This window comes from Rhamphochromis sp. 'chilingali' (genome assembly GCF_963969265.1).
Source record: "Rhamphochromis sp. 'chilingali' genome assembly, chromosome: 2".
Lineage (NCBI taxonomy): Eukaryota > Metazoa > Chordata > Actinopteri > Cichliformes > Cichlidae > Rhamphochromis > Rhamphochromis sp. 'chilingali'.
In genome coordinates, this window is record NC_137930.1 from 59,177,319 (window position 1) to 59,194,463 (window position 17,145).

The following is a 17,145-nucleotide window of genomic DNA, read 5'->3' on the forward strand; positions in this document are numbered from 1 at the left end:
CACGTTCTTGTCATGTTCTGTTTGCCATAGTTGTCCAGTGAAGACAAATACGTTCCCTTGAAGCAACCTTTAGAGGAACATCATTTAGTAGTATATTCCTTTGAGATATTTCTGAATTCCTGCTACTTTTTTTTAGCACTTATTTAAAGTATGTTTGTATTCTTTTGCACTAAAACAGATTTATTTGAGGAAACAACAGTTTAATGTATTAATTCATCAAAAGCAAAAAATATAGATTACAACGAATTCTCAACAGAAAAAGAATCATGCTTGCAGACAGAAGACTATAAAAATGTAAATCAATACATTTTTAAATATGGTACAGACACAGCAGACCTGATAATAAGCAGGAGGCAATCCCACAGAGCAGGATTTAAAATGTCAGAAGCACAGTTCCTCTTTGTTCTCAGTTTCGATGGTGGGATAATTAAGTGCAGTCGGTCAAAAGATATGAGTGGTCGTAGTGGAGAATACAGGGTGATGAGTTCAGATATACAAGACTCTGCTATGCCATGGCATGCTTTTGATGTTAAAAGCAGAACTGAACTAAATTATGAAGCATATATTCATATAAAGCATGTCAGTCTGTGCAATTCAGCAAGAATAGGGTAATGTGTTCTTCTCATTTAGTATCATATATGTGCCTCACTGCCTCATTCTGAACCAAATGATTTTCAGTAAATGCTTTAAGATACAAATCTAGATTTGCAGTAATTAAGGCAAGGATAAATAAAAACATTAATATCCCAAGGCAGTACTGAGCTAACTTTGGAAATATTTCTGTACAGCTAGATCCAGGCCCAGTGAGTTTTAACTCATGTTAGTGTTGAGCTAGCATTCAGTCTTTAATAGTAAGGCTGTCACAGCTGGTCTGTTGATGTAGTGTGCAGTACCCAAATGTAGACACATGAAACCACTAATTATATGAAAATGAGCATTTTATTGGCTGATGCAAGTAGAAACCAAACAATAACAATCCCAAAGAGTAAAGACATCTAATCAACAGGGGTTAGAGGGACACAGGTGAACACAATTAACAATGGATGAAAACAATCAAGGAATCAAGGAAAGGCGGATAAAACACAGAGGAAACAAAAACGTTCAATGTAAAACAGGAAATCAGATGCTCTTACCAACACTAAACAATATAGGAGATAATAGGAGACAAGGAGACAAAAGGGACCAAAGCATAAACGTGGTATAAGACAGGAATGCATAACACAAACACTGTCGAGACCACTTCTACAAACAATTCTAAAAATAGACAACAACTAAAATACAAACAAAAACAAAAAAAAACCTCATCACTGGGACAGATACGAAGTAAATATACTGCTCTTTAAAATTCCGAAAAAAGGAACACTTTTATGCCTAACACCCTAACCTTGTCTAGTTGGCCATGTGCTCACGGCCTGGCACTGTGGAGCCTGATTTGCCATAGAATACCAGAATTAGGAGAGACACACATACCTCTACAGGCTAAGCAATGGCATCCTGACTGCCATAAGATATCAAGGTGAAATCCTTGATATCGTCCGACGTTACGCTGGTGCAGTGGGTCCTGGGTTCCTCCGGTGCAAAAGCATGCCCGGCATCATGTGATTAGAGAATGCAGGCAGTTCCTGGAGGTTTGATACCAATCAGTGGTATCAATACCTTATCAGTTCCAGAATATAACAATAACCATTCACAACTTTGAAATCTGTCTCTGTCTACGCTGATAATGTGACAGATGTTTACAAATTATAGGACAAAATATGATTCACATGTCCTGTTAAACATGTACCTGTTTGTTATTAGCCTCTGACAAGCACTGGGGTAAAAGTGACAAATTTATTGTTGTTAGTGTTGTTGAAAATAAAATTTTACAAGAAGAGAAATAATAATATGCATCAGGGGCACAGAAAGGGCTTATTAAATGTGTTTCATAATAACATTCTAGTAAAATGCTAACATCTGAATATTAATTGTAACCTTGTTGCTCCAACCTGGTTGCAGCACACGTCTCTACTTGTTATATTTTCTAAAATTATAGTAATACAGAAAAGTATTATTTGCTCCTGTTTATGTACATCATAGTAGCCAGTGTCAAAGACAGAGTTAACCTTCCCTTTGGCCACACCAACTCATTGCTGATGCATAGTTTGTCATAGAGTTCATCTGATACCTTCTGCACCAGAGGTTGACCCACATTTCTCTGTCCCGATATCATCGGTCTTTCCTGTCTGAATTATTTAAAACAACTCCCCCCCCCCCCCCCCCCCCCCCCCCCTCCAAAAAATAAGACCTCCCTCAGTTTCTCCCAGCGAGATTTGGCCTCGTTCATTTCATGATTGTTTGTGTGGATATCTTCCTGTGTGTACCCTTTCAGGTTGATGTGGCCTGGTTCTACAGGAACTGCCTAACAGACACTTGCAATTGTAACCGTGGGGGAGACTGTGAGTGTCTCTGCACGTCCATCGCTGCATACGCATACAAATGCTGTCAGCAGGGGGTCACAATTCACTGGAGATCACCTTCTGTCTGTCGTGAGTACATACATACACAGACAGACAAATACAATACAGGCTTCTGCTGTGTGGGTCAGGGACGTGACCTTTGCTTACCTCTTTGACCCATTTTCTGTAGTCACTCTTTGCATCAGTCAATATTTTGCCATTTTTCACAAGATTAAATAATTCTTCTGTTATATCTTACATTTTACTCTTCTGGACTGTCTTTCAGCCTATGATTGCGAGTACTACAATCAAGGTATGTTTAACTGAGAATCTTCTACCAGATTTGTAAACCTTACTCTTATTCCCTGCCATCTTATCATTCATTTCCTCTTTCGCTCTCTCACATCACAGAGCTAGGCGATGGCCCATTTTCCTTGGTGAGTGCAGTCTATAAAGACACCATGTTTGGAGTGAATCGTACCAGCAGCTCTGTTTTTCCCCTGGTAAGAGAAAGACCAGGGCAGTTGCCTGCCCCAGGTCTACTGTTCAACTTCATGATCACAGCAGGATTGCAGAAGGACAGAACATCACGTGAGCATCTGCATTATTATTATTATTATTATACATTGATATGTGTTTATTTTCTGCATAAATTACTTTGATTATGATTACGACTATTTGTAGGTGTTCCCATGGTGTCGCTGGAGTCTGCAGAGAGACCCAACTACTTCCTTGTTGTGTCAGGGCGCAGCCGTCTGCAGTTGGAGCAGTGGAGTCGAGGGGTGGAGTTCAGTCGTAGAGCAACCTTTATCCAGCACCAGGGGCTGATTCTCCCAGGTCACACTTCATTTGAGCTTGTGGCCCAGCCCGGAGTTTTTTTGACACTCACACGCACTGCTGCACGAGCCCAGAGATACGACACCTCACAGGGCTTCAAAGCCAGCAGCAGCTTCACACTGGAGGGTCAGAAACACACGCATATATACAGTGGCCCCAAAAACAGATCAGAATGACCCAGTTCTTTTTTTTATAAAATGTTAGATAAACTAGTATTTAAACCATAAAATGCATTTAGGACAATTTAACGGGAAGGTTTCTATTAAAATAAATAAATAAATCACAAGGAGGGAGAAAGCATGAACACAGTGCTCTAAATGGCAAGCTGGACAGGTTCTGATTGTTAAACTTAGTGGACCATGCCCATTCCTAATGTGATGAGCTAAACTCCACCATTGGTTGCATTGCTAGAGGCATATGTTTGAACTGATGAGCAACTGACTTAATAAATTTGTTACATTTCAAAATCACCTTGAAACTTGTTGGTTGAACATCAATTAAAATGTGAAGAAAAATTCAAGCATCATTTGCTTGCACACAGGAACACTTTGAATATATATTGTTAAACATCCATGAGAAGAGAAGCAGACACAGGAACACCAGCTGCAGATTGGTCTGCATGGCTCTGTGCAAAATCAAATCAGAAACAGGTGATAAAAAGCAGCAAGGACAACTCAGCTTAAATATTATCTTATGAATAGAAACCATTCATAAGCTAAAAATCAAGACAGCTGTACCTGAACTTGCCTGAGCCCGTAATGTGATGTAAATCCATATTTTCCGTATGAATTTAGCTCTTTTTACTTGTCCAAATAACTTTTTGGAGCCACTGTATACCTTTTATAGATGCATGCTGTACATACAAATGCTGACTAATAAGGTATGTTTCCTCTCTTCTTGCAGAGAGCACTTTTGTAATACCTTACCGTATGATGTGTGAGTGGCGCTACCAGTCCTGTGCAAGTCCTTGTGTCCCCACGTGCAGTGACCCAGATGCTACACGCTGCCAGTTTCTTCCTCCGTAAGAGGCTTGGCTAATTAAAAAGCAATAATAAAATCAGCATAATGTGTGCTCGACGCAAGTATTGAAGTAGTTTTGTATTTTACAGTGTAGAAGGTTGCTTTCCACGATGTCCAAAGAACATGGTCCTTGATGAAGTCACTAGAAGATGTGTCTACACAGAGGACTGTGAGTACAGCCATTTTTATTTTAAGTTGCTGTAAAAAAAAAGAAAGAAAAAAGATATGGTTTTCTCATATACCAAAAAATAAACTTAGTACAAAAAGCAAGGAGATTTATGTTTGGTAAGTTATTGCTTAGCTGTAACAGCACTTATAAAAAATCTTATATTTTGGAAAGCCTTTTTATTTCTCTTAATTGTAAGGAAAATACATTTGTGAATTGAGCAGCAGCATGGACCGTACTACAGCTGTCAGTTGGTGTCTACTGCAAGCATGCCATGTTTGACTGATCTGGATTGGTCCCATGCCATAAGACAACAACCAAGCTGCAGCATTACTTGGCTGTATATGGTTCTTCCACATGCTACTGAAAAAATGGTTAAATTGCCAATATGTCTTATTACTTCACACTTCAAACACCCAATAAAATAAACCACACCAAAGTTTTTGAACCGACATACTCAACACTGCTACTCAACTCAAAAATGCATTTTGTGGCACCATTTAAGTGGAAATAAACAAGCAATTCAACAGTGTAAGGTTTATTGCCAAGAAGCAGGATTATGACAAAGAAATAATCAATCAGACATAAATGTCCTTACTTTTGTGCCAAGTTTATATTTTTTCTTGGTTTGCTCTGTATATGACGATGGTTTTAATCATTTTCAATTGAAAATATTTGCCTGTTATAATAAACGTCTTCTCCAGGTGTGTCTCTTCCCCCAACTCCAACCCCGTTTGCATATGTGACGTGGTCTAACAGGACTACTACAGCACCACTGCCAATACCTACGACTACAACAACAACTTCTACTACCACCACCACCACTACCACCACAAGGCCGACAACAACCACCACCACTACTAGAGCCACCACTACCACCTCCACTACTATCAGGTCCACAACAACCACTGCCACTTCTACCACCACCACTCCTGCTACTACTCCCAGCACAACATTAGCCACTGAGCGTGTCACCACTCTGCTCACCCCAACTTCATCCACGTCTCCATCTGCTACTCCCACCACTATTGTTTCAACTACTCTCACTCCCACAACCCCGACAGAAAGCACCACTCTCAGGACAACTGAAACAACCCCCACTCAAACGCAAACTACTACGGTGACTACAACAGTTACCTCTGCAACGCCTTCCACTGTACCCACTGGAGCCACTACAGCCCCCTCCACTACTTCTCGTCCCTCCCATACCTCACCCTCAATTCCTACCTCCACCACCATTACCGCACCATCCACATCCCCGCCTCATCCAACATCCCCCACCTTACCACCCACTACAGTTGTTACAACTACCTCCACCTCAGCTACTTTTGAACCTGAAACCACTACCAAATCCACAACCACTCCTCAACCTCCTCCAGCAGATACGACTGTCGCCACAGAGGCCACCACTCCAACAGACACTCCAACAACTACAGCACCCCCTCCAACAACCATCGAGCCCACCACTGAGCCTGTAACTACAGAGATAGTCACAAGTCCTGCAACCATTCCTGTAACAGAGGAAACATCAACCACTCACCCTTTCCTTTTGCCCACTATTCCCTGTACAGTAAGTCTTTTGTTTTAGTTTATTATATATGCACAAATATAAACGTGCATGAAAATACCCATCCTTGTTAAACTTTAGAAATCATGGTAGCAATTTAAATGATTACTTAAATCATCATAGATTCCTTACATGATTATTTAGTATGAATAGGCTTTAAAATATAAGCAAAATGCTACGAAGAGTCCAGGTTGCTGTTGACATCTTTAATAGTTCTGTTGTAATCTTGTAGTAAAATAAGTGTCACAGTAAGCATCCACAATACTAGCTCTCTAAAACCAGTGAAATTCAGTCGTGTTTTTTTAAATTGATGCTGGTGCTACTGTTCATACCGTTATGTGTCAAAACAAATTATACCTACTATTAAAAATTAAGAAATGCTTTCTGACTCACAATGAGCCTTTCATTTCAGAAAGGCTTGATCGGTCCTCGTACCATAAAGGCAACATTTCTGCATTACCTGTGCGCCAGTCACATATCACACCTATTCTTGTGGCCTTTCACTGACTTCCAGTGAAACTCAGAATCAGCTTTAAAATTCTATTACTAGCATATAAAGCTTTACATGGAGAAGTCCCTGCTTATATAGCAGAGCTTCTGAAACCTTATCAGAGCTGCCGGCCTCTCTGATCCTCTAACCAGAGCCTCCTAACTGTCCCTCGCTCTGATTTTAAAACTGGAGGTGATCGTGCTTTTGAGGTTGTTGGGCCCAACCGTGGAACAGTCTTCCTTAGTCGGTCAGGTCGGCTCACTCCATTATTTCTTTTAAATGACTACTGAAAACTCATTTTCATCATTATTGCTATGCAGAATATCCATTCACTTCTGCCCTTTTCAGGGTCGCAGGCCCAGTCTGTTGCTGGGCTAACACACAGGGACAGACAACCATTTGCACTCACATTCACACCTATGAGCAATTTTGATTGATCGATTAACCTAAGACATGGTAAGTGCATGTGTTTGGACTGTGGGAGGAAGCCAGAGCACCCAGGGAGAACATGCAAACTCCACACAGAAAGACCCTGGCCTGATGGTGGAATTGAACTCAGGACCTTCTTGCTGTGCAGCAACAGTGCTAACCACCGTGCCACAGTGCTGCCTGCTATGCAGAATAATGCATAGTTAATCTGCATACACATACTGTATTCTAAGCAATAATGGGTTGGGCTGAAAGAAAAAACAGATAAATCATTATGTAGAAATTAAATATGTGTGTTTGATGATGATAATGAAGTTTAAGCCAGCTCAGCTTTTAAAAACAGAACGTGTATATTTGCATCCACAGCCCCCATACTCCTATCGCATTGATGAGTGTGTTGAGCTGATCTGTTTTAATGGAGAGCTGCTGCTTCACAACTCTTCTCTTCACTGTCGCTACAACACCACCCAACCTCAGTGCAGTCTGCTGGGCATGCCTATCCTGGTTAACACAGACCCCTGCTGTCCGCAGTGGCAGTGCCCATGTAAGTTTTTCTATATGCACTAAAATAACTTGGTATGAAATGGTATGAAAGTTTTCTTTTGCCTTGATAATCTGTTTGGCTTTCACAGGTCGCTGCACTGTAATGTCAGACCTGCGTGTGATCACATTTGATGGTAATAATGTAGCCTTGTACGACAATGGCTCCTACATCTTGGTTAACCTGCCCAGAGAGACTATTATTGGCACTGTGGAGAAATGTCCAACTAGTCAGGTATTATATAAAGTAAATGCAATTAAGTCTAATATACTAAAAAGCAGATGTTAATGGCTTACATTGACGTTTTTTCAGAGTGTGAATTCCATCAGACGAACTGTGAGTACAGCTTCAATTCTTCCGTGTTATTCCCTGCAGTTATACTTGCATCAAAGCTGTTGTATTATTATCTCATTATGACTACTCTTTAATGTTTCCTGCAGAGCCCTACAGGTGGAACATCTGGACTTTGTTTTAAGAAGCTGAACATTACTACCTCTTTCTACAGAATTATAATCAACCGACTCGATCGGAAGGTGATTATTTTTACCAGCTTTAATCCCAAGACATATTCAATTTAGCCTACATAAATAATATGCTTGCATTCTTTATATTGGTCTCTAGGTTACAGTAAATTACAGACCTGCTAGACTTCCGTTCTCACGTCAGTCCCTTTATGTGGAAGATACAGGAAGCATGTACCTTATCCACACACCTGGCGGGATCAGTATACAGTGGTATCATAGCACGGGCATTATGGTGCTACAGTATATTGCTCCTAATAATACATCTGTGCCCACTCGAGGCCTGTGTGGTGAGCAGTCATATACATGCACCCATACACACACATACCCACTGGCTTTGACTACATCAGCACCAACATCAGCCTCTTTTATCTAAGTGCCATCTTTAGGCCCTTTAAGGTTTAATGTCTAAACTGCAGCATCACTTTGACTTGAATCATTATGGGATATGACAATTTGAGATGTCGAGAGCTATTTGGTTTAATTAGGCAGACACCATGTCACTTGACATTTTTATTGCTCATTTGCTGTACACACACACACATACATACACACACAAACCTGTCTGTCCACTATGCCAGGTTGCTGCGATGGGAACCCAGAAGATGACCTGAAACTGCCCAATGGCACAGTGGTGAGAGAGTTGGGAGACATGATGATCTTCCTACAGGCATGGAGAGTCCACACCACCGATGAGACCGAACACACACGCAGGGTCGGAGACAACTGCACCACTGGCGACTGCTCCACCTGTCTCTCTATGCTTTACCAAAGCGCTTTCACACCATGCCACGGCAAGGTAACCAGCAGTGCTTTCAAAACCTTGATTGTAGTGAATGTGCTAAGTTACTTTGTCATTTGCCTTTTGCATTAAAAACGGTAGCAGGAGAGTAAATGGGGTTGCAGTGGCCCATGAAGCAGAGCAGGTCATCTACTAATTGGAAAGATGGTTGTTCGATTCCTGGTTGCTCAAGTCAGCATCCCAAAGTGTCTTTTGGCAAGATAGTGAACCTGAAGTTGCTTCTGATACGGTCACTGGAGTGTGAAAGCACTTAGACTTAGAAAAAGCTGCTTGTATGAATGGCTGAATGAGACTTCTTGTGCTTTGAATGAGGAGTAGAAAAGTGCTATGTAAGAACCAGTCCATTTGCTGATTTGCTGGTCAAAAGGAAAAGCTAAGGCAATTTTGAAAAAGCTTTGTTATTTCAAGTATTCATCATGCAAAAATACCAAATGTGAGGATATGCCAAGGTGTGTGCTGTGGCAGGCAAAAGGGAAGACACAAATGCAGGACTGGAACATGGAAACATAACTTAAAACGGCAGCTTTATTGCTGGGAAAAACACTCCATTAAATAAACTCATGAAAGCCAACCAAAACCCTGAACATGGAAACAAGGAACTGAAAAAACTAGGAAACCGGGAGCACTGAGCCCGCACACAGCATTGTGAGGGTACGAGTACAACGCGACAACCAACAGAGGAAAACACAGGGCTTAAATACACCAGGGAGTAACGAGGGAATGGAAAACAGGAGGGAAGTAAAGCTGGAGCTAATGTGACATAATGAGACAACAGAAACAACGAAGAATACACTGACATAGGACATAGACTGTCAAAGTAAAACAGGAAGCACGAGCCAAAGACGCAGACTACACAGACGTGGAAACATGACAGACTCTGGAACAGAGGGAACATGAAGAACAGAGACAAAAGTAACAAGACATGGGACACAGGGAAGACATAAAGACAGATAACTAATGCTAAACATACAACATACGGAGAACAGAATTAAACCTTCACCAAGAACACAGAGGAGGCACAGAAACAGAACAGAAACCCAAAACTAAGAACTATAAATACAATACAAACAGAAAACCACCATTCAAGGAGTATAAGTTAAACCAAAAACCCAAACACTGGGTCAACAGACCCAGTGCCGTGACACGATATGTGGTTTGTTGATTAAAAACCCACTCACCCTTTCATGCCCTGCTTGTGTTTTTTTCAGGTGCCTCCGGAGCAGTTCTGTGACATCATTTGGGCAGGTGACCTTCATTACAAGGACCACCAGTGTGACTTCTTGGCAGCCTACGTGGCGGTCTGCTACACACATCAAGTCTGCATCAACTGGAGACGACACAACTTCTGCCGTAAGGAGACACAGCATAAAAAATGACATACTCACTCAGATGAACTCATTCATGGTTTTTGTTTTCTCATGCATTGTAATCTTGCAGCACTCCGGTGTCCCCCTGGTAAGGAGTATCAGCCATGTGTGAGCACTTGCACCAGCCGCACTTGTCTAAACAGAGATTACTACGAGGAGACTACCTGTTCCTTCATCAGAGAAGAGTGTGTGTGCCGCAGTGGAACTATCCTGCACCGTGCTGATTCACCTTACTGTGTAACCGAGGACCGTTGTGGTGAGTTATTACTTGCCCTTGTGATGAACACTGCAATGTCTAAGATGCTGCGTAAGTTTGTTATTGTTTTTGTTTGGTTCTGCTGTATCCAGTGTGCACAGATAATGAGGGTAACCCCCGGGCCCCAGGCGAGGTGTGGAATGGCTCTGCTCGGAGCTGCTGTCTCTACAAGTGTATGGAAAATGGCTCTGTGGTGGCTGTGGAACCAGACTGCAGCGCCGTGCCTACTCCACTGTGTGAGAGAGAGGGAGAGTATGTGCTGGATGTGCTGGAAGAAGGAGCCTGCTGCCCAAAGAAGATCTGTGGTGAGTTGCAACTGTCCCCGTTTATCTTTTATCTTTGATTCATCTTTAGGTTTTACCTTTTTCTTTTTTACTAGTAACTAACTAGTACATGACCATGCTACAGTATTGTTTTGTCTGGTTGTACTGTTGGCTAGCAGATATACTTAATCACATTGAGAAAAGTAAAAAACTAGTTGTGGGAGATGTTTTATAAATGATAAAATGGGGCAATATTATCAGTTGCTACGTGGTTGCTAGGCGTATAATTAAGCTTTTTGTGGATATAAATGAGTTATTATTGTTGATAGGATAGCATGCTTTCATAATACTTTATGCACCTACAACAGTAGGTGCATAAAGTATTATGGCATCATAGCATATCATGCATAATTCTCCTTTTGAACCTGTTATTGTTCTTAAATGGAAATTCAATTATGTGTTTAATAAGGTGTTAGAAGTGCAGAAATAAAATAAATAAACAAACAAATAAAAATGTATCATTTTTATATGACAACATCATAATATCTGATATAAAAAAAACAATCCAGAGGCCTAAAATCCACCTCTGAGCCAAATCTGGTTGCTCAACTTCATATGTTTTACGAGGACTTTGTGGACAAAGGAACAAACAAACACATAGACAGAGATTTTGCATATTATTATAGTGAGATACGACATTGATGATGTTTCACCAGATGTTTAGATAACTATCATATCTGACATCATATCTCACAGTACAATAATATTGAACGGGTTGCATTGTTGTACTTTGTCATGTTTCTCAGGTCTTTGTCTGAATTTCTTATGAACATTACTTGTCATGTTCTCATGTTGTTGTTAAGGATTGTCTTATTGCACTGGAGTCACACTGGGTTAAATATTTACACTTGGGTTTTAAGGGGTATTTATTATTTTCTTCTTTGTTTTATTTATGGGTTGTACGGAAGCCCCAAACGCAATTTCATTGTTCTCTGACAATGACAATAAATAAATGAATGAATGAATGAATGAGTTTAGCTTAATAAAAGTGTGTCCTCAAATAGTTCGCAAAGTATACCACCATAATTTACACCAATTTCAGAGACCAAAAATCATTTTCATCAGTATAAAGTAATACCCATTAAATGAGCAATCCTTCACTACTTGTTAGACTGCAACATGACCATCTGTGATAGTGAAGCTCCACCTTGTGATAATGGGAACAGGCTAGTGATCGGTTACAGCGCTCTTTCCTGCTGTCCAGAGTACCGCTGTGGTAAGAACAAACTTTCATCATTACATTTTATAAACTTTCTGTCAGATATAACATTTGGATTAAACAGTTTCATTCACTAAATGGTCTTCCTCAGAGTGTGACCCCATGGCGTGCCCTCCTGTGTCTACCCCAGAGTGCAGGGAAGATCAGTTTCTAGTTGAGGTCAGGGGGCAAAAGTCCTGCTGCTACTCTTACCTGTGTGGTGAGTTTAAATTGCTGTGTACAGGCCTGCCTAGTTTGAGGTCCCTTTAATTACAGCAGTAAATCTGTGAATGTTCTTGTTTGTTTTCTCTCTGAGCAGTGTGTGAGTCATGTATCGAGCCCATTCCAACTTGCTCGAACGGAGAAATTCTGGCTGTGGATCTGAACACCACCAGCAGCTGCTGTCCACAGTACCACTGTGGTAAACTACATGAGCAGGCTCATGTGTGTGTGTGTGTGTATGTTTTTGTCTGACTTTCAAGTAATATTCATATTTTGTTCCTTTTATTGCAGTCTGTGATGTCAATCTGTGCCCTCAATCATCTGTGAGCTGTGCACCTGGTCTCTCTCTTGTCCAAACTGCCATTCCCGGGCATTGCTGCCCCCAGCATCACTGTGGTACACAATCGACAACACACACATATTCATTCACATGCACACCCGCGTATGCACACTCATCCAAATAATTACTTGTCAATTCACTGCTGTGTTGATGACTGCAGTAAACTCAGAAGTTGCTAAGCCTGTCATGCCCTTTGCGTAAACCTCACACTACCTTCCTCTTCAACTTTTTTCTTTCACGTCCAGAATGCCAATGTGAGGACAGTTCTTTCCCCATCTGTCAGGTGGTAAGTCAGCAAAAAGCTGAATCAGAAGTCACTGTCTAATCGGGTTTTTCTGCAAGGAAGAGGAAAAAGTGAGCAAATTCAGTTAAGTCAGCAATCTGTTTTTCTCTCAGGGGGAGGTGCTGATGGAGGTTCCAGACAGCAACACCAACTGTGGCTGTCCTCAGCGTACATGCCGTATGTGTAACGTGACTGAAAGCACACAGACACCTGATAATAGTGTGACAACAGAGTCTCTGCAGAAATCCTTTCTGTTTAACACTACTTTATTTCCAAAATGCTCAGCAGCTTTAATAGTTACCTTTTTGCATGCGGCGTAATCTTTTCTTCTATGTTTGTGTGTGTGCAGAGAAGGCAGAGGTGTGTCTTTTCCAAGGGGTGACAGTGCTGGGCCCAGGCCAGTCTCTGGTTCAGTACTTTGAGGGAGAACTGTGCTACACTGTCCAGTGCCTGCATCATAAAGATCCAGACTCGGGTTATTATGCCATGGAAATCACCTCTGTCAACTGCTCCCAAAAATGTGGACCAGTATGTATCCAATGGAGCTTTAATCTCAGGTTTGACTGGTCACTTGATTGGTCAATATTCTCTTATCCAATCAATCGTTGATCAGGCAATTTCCTGTGTTAGTTTCATAAGGAGAAAAGCACTACATGAAAAGCCTGTAAGTATTGATTTGACAGTGGTAGTAACAGACTCTCTGTGAAAAATAGCCCCTTATTCTCTCAGCTGGGAACTCACTGAAACCAGAAGTTGATTGCTACCATAATTAACCTTTACATTTACTGAACTTTTACTAAGAGTCAGCTCCAAAGTAATTAATAGCATCTCATGTGTGGCCTAATAGAGTTAAAACAGATGGCAAAAGAAGTTATGTGAAAACTTTTCAGCAGTTTGCATATCACAGCTATATTTTATTTGAGTTAGGCTTTCCTTTCCCTCCCAATCTCCAATTTATAGTTTGGTTGAAGAGGAGATTACCAAGATTTTCATTTGACTACTGTCTCTGTATTCAGTGTATTTAAATGTGAGCAAAATCCTGAAGTTTTATCTCAACTGAGGCATTTGCGCCACATCTCATCCTGTTATATTCTTTTTTCTGTTGGTCCTCCTTTCCTTTAACTTTTCAGCATCAGGTGTATGTACCATCTACAGACCCTCAGGTGTGCTGTGGTTCCTGTAAAAATATCTCCTGTACTTTCACTAATGAAAACGGGACAACGGAGCTTTTCACTGTAAGAATGAACAGATCCACATCCAAGTGCAATTAAAGCAAATCTTTAACAGTGCTAATTCTGACTGTGTGTGCAGGCAGGGAGTTCCTGGGTGGAGAACTGCACACGTTACGACTGCATGGAAACTGCAGTGGGAGCGATGATACTTGCCTCTGGGGTGGTTTGCCCACCTTTCAATGATACAGAATGTATTCAGGTTAGGACCGCTACTTATAATCTATATCTAAGTATGAGTTTAACGATGCCTAATTTTTTATCTAAAGTTGCTCAGTTTGATATTTTTTCTTATATATTAAACTTTTAGTATTTCTTTCCTATCTTCTTTGCAGAATGGCGGTGTTGTTCAGAGCTATGTGGATGGCTGTTGCAGGACATGTGAGTCTTTAAATTTATTCAGGGCTTCTGGTGTCGCTTTGAGCAGTCAATTAGAGGGGTGAGCGCCTTGTTGCTTGGCAGTGGATGGGCTTATTGGCTGACTGGTTGGGGGTGTGGCCTTTTGTAGACGGTGAACATAAAGCCTGTTGGCCTATGAGTACATTTCACAGTCCCTTGCTTTCCCTGGTGTCCCCAAAACCTTCTGTTGACATATTTAAGAGCTACCACAGCATAAACTGAAGAAATACTTGCTGAAAACCTCAAGTAATTAACTAACCAATACATTCAAAGGGATATACTACACTACACTCACAACCTCCTGAAACTGTACTTTAAGGGTGAACATAACTGAACTATCTTGATGTTTGGAAAAAGTTTGAGTTAAAGTATCTTCTGAGCTATGTGGATGAAATTTGTAATAAACATACAGTGGTGAGATTTCCTCTCTCTTTGGATTCAGCGTTGCAGCCTTGCCCGCTTGCCTGCTTAAGCAGTTGTTCTTGCTGTTTGGCCAGTTGAGGTGTTCACAGTGAGCGTTTTACCGCTGAAGATGTGAGATGGTGCAGGGGTTAGCATTCGCCCTGCTGAGCTTTGTAGTACATCAAATGACTGCGTTCCTTGGCTGGCTGCCTGGAGTGACCCAAAAAAGATGCGACATCCATGTGCATGCAGGCCGCAATGATTCCATCCGCTGTGTGTTTGTGTGTGACATTAAACTGTGCTTTCTGAACAAAACATAACCTTGTGTTCTCCTGACGTTCTTTGAACCGGACGGCTGCGGTGCCAACGATGTTTCCAGGTTCTGGAGTGGGTGTTTTACCATTTACCGTTAATCCTGTAACGCCTACTGGTAGTACAAACTGTGACACAGGTACCACCATCTTGCACTATTCCGACTTCTTTGGCATCCTTGCTCTCAGTGACTCATTCCCTTGTGTTTTCAAATTCTGAATGTGTACGGTGTAAATGCGGTTTTTTATGTCTTTTTCAGTGTCTGTGTGTCTTATCGTTTCATTTCCTCTCTCCACTTTTGGTCAGATCCTTAAAACACAATATAACCTGCAAAGCATTTTAGGTTATTTGTAACAGAAAGACCTTAATAAAATAAAAATTGCACTTCTTGTGAAATAATATAAGCTTCAGTAATGCACACACAAATGTTTAGAAGAAGCACTTCTGTTTTTTTCATGAATTTCAGGCCCACACAGAATTCTTTGAAACTTTGATTGGTTTAAAAGTAAGGTTAAATTTAGGTCAGTAGCCATTCAGTGGAACTGTGCTGGGGGACCTGTATCCCACACCCCCACCCATCACCCAGCTGTCAATCAAAGTAAGCGCCTACTTCTCAGCAACAAAGAGCCAAAGTGAATAGGCATTTCAGTGTGTATGTGAAGTCTCTGTAGTGTAATGATTAAAGTGCATTTGAAAGTGAGCATATTATCATTACTGTGTGCCAAACACCAAACATCAGTTTGGTGTATATAGGCTTCTCTAAAAATATCTGGTGTGTTAAGGATCTATGATTACTCTGAGGATCCTATATTTCTTCCTGAGTGTTAGTCTGTGTGAAAATCTCTGCAGGTAAAGAGGACGGCAAGACATGTAAGCGGGTGGCCATCCGGACTACCATTAGAAAAGATGATTGCAGGAGCAATGCACCGGTGAGAGAGAAAAGAGACATTCACTTGTGAAAATGAGGAGTCTGTGAAAGCAGAATTTTAAACACATTTAGTAGTTGTGGTTGTGTTTTGTTTAGTAAATATATGTTTTTCATTTGGCAGGTTACAGTATATTCCTGCGACGGGAAATGTCCATCAGCCACCATATTCAACTTTAACATCAACAGTCACGCCAGATTCTGTAAATGCTGCCGTGAGAGTGGACTGCAGACCCGCTCCGTCGCACTCTACTGCTCTCGCAATGCCACAGTCGTGGAGTACAACTTCCAAGAGCCTCTGGACTGTTCGTGCCAGTGGAACTAAAAATGGCTGAATGAGAGCAAGACAAGTGAAGAGAACGTCTAAATAACAGGGTGGGGTAGGGGGATATCTGAATATTGTTTTACTAATGGACAAACATGAAAACCAGCCATGTCTTTTTTTTTGTTGTCGTTGTCTTAATACACTTTACAACACTGACTTTGAGTCATAGTTGTAACTAAAAGATATGAGAATAACCGATTTAAGAGGCGGATTGTTTTCCAGATAGTTTTCTCGCACTTTAGCCTTATTTTCTGTAAGTCCTGCAGTGCCAACCCATTCAGCTTCTAGTGCTTTCAGCTGATGGTACCCTAAGCTTTTGAGCCTACAGTATATGAACACGTTGTTGCGTTTTTAAATAGCAGTTGTGTTTAAACACTGTATATGAATTTTGGTTTGTCTTATAAGATTCATTTAGCCTTTATGCTTTGTTGTCTTAGAAAAGTTGAATTTCTTTCTCAAATGTTATTTTGTCTTCCTTTTAGTTTTTACAGTAGTTTAATAAAAGATTTAACAGTGCTGTTGTCTAAAACTGTGTCCTCATGACCTGCGATGTTTTTATACTCCCTCCACTTTCTCTTTCATTAAACCTTTATTACACACATACTCATTCTGGTTCAGCATTAATAGTGCTGACACATATTTATGTCTCACTTTTCAGAGGTTATTGCTGAGTGGGAGTCACCTCTTGACAACAGACGCCCTTAGTAAAGTCAGCTCTTTGCCTGTCAATCATTTCTCCCTTTCACATTCCTG

The 17,145-nt window shown here is 41.0% G+C and overlaps 1 protein-coding gene across 1 annotated transcript in view; it reads left to right on the plus strand.

The window, feature by feature from the left end:
• otogl (otogelin-like) overlaps nt 1–16,693 on the plus strand; it is a 28,149-nt gene extending 11,456 nt beyond the window's left edge. The window contains exons 30-58 of the mRNA XM_080863203.1: nt 2,372–2,528; nt 2,725–2,751; nt 2,850–3,029; nt 3,123–3,401; nt 4,179–4,296; nt 4,385–4,464; nt 5,166–6,031; nt 7,314–7,491; nt 7,580–7,722; nt 7,801–7,824; nt 7,929–8,021; nt 8,110–8,299; nt 8,591–8,808; nt 10,020–10,161; nt 10,249–10,434; nt 10,527–10,739; nt 11,869–11,973; nt 12,068–12,175; nt 12,275–12,376; nt 12,469–12,573; nt 12,763–12,803; nt 12,914–12,977; nt 13,150–13,328; nt 13,931–14,035; nt 14,112–14,231; nt 14,365–14,410; nt 15,210–15,281; nt 15,992–16,071; nt 16,192–16,693. Coding sequence (XP_080719329.1) covers nt 2,372–2,528; nt 2,725–2,751; nt 2,850–3,029; nt 3,123–3,401; nt 4,179–4,296; nt 4,385–4,464; nt 5,166–6,031; nt 7,314–7,491; nt 7,580–7,722; nt 7,801–7,824; nt 7,929–8,021; nt 8,110–8,299; nt 8,591–8,808; nt 10,020–10,161; nt 10,249–10,434; nt 10,527–10,739; nt 11,869–11,973; nt 12,068–12,175; nt 12,275–12,376; nt 12,469–12,573; nt 12,763–12,803; nt 12,914–12,977; nt 13,150–13,328; nt 13,931–14,035; nt 14,112–14,231; nt 14,365–14,410; nt 15,210–15,281; nt 15,992–16,071; nt 16,192–16,392 — 4,422 coding nt within the window. The 3' untranslated portion in view covers nt 16,393–16,693. The remainder of the gene's footprint in view (nt 1–2,371; nt 2,529–2,724; nt 2,752–2,849; nt 3,030–3,122; nt 3,402–4,178; nt 4,297–4,384; nt 4,465–5,165; nt 6,032–7,313; nt 7,492–7,579; nt 7,723–7,800; nt 7,825–7,928; nt 8,022–8,109; nt 8,300–8,590; nt 8,809–10,019; nt 10,162–10,248; nt 10,435–10,526; nt 10,740–11,868; nt 11,974–12,067; nt 12,176–12,274; nt 12,377–12,468; nt 12,574–12,762; nt 12,804–12,913; nt 12,978–13,149; nt 13,329–13,930; nt 14,036–14,111; nt 14,232–14,364; nt 14,411–15,209; nt 15,282–15,991; nt 16,072–16,191) is intronic.
• Nucleotides 16,694–17,145: the final 452 nt, after the last annotated feature.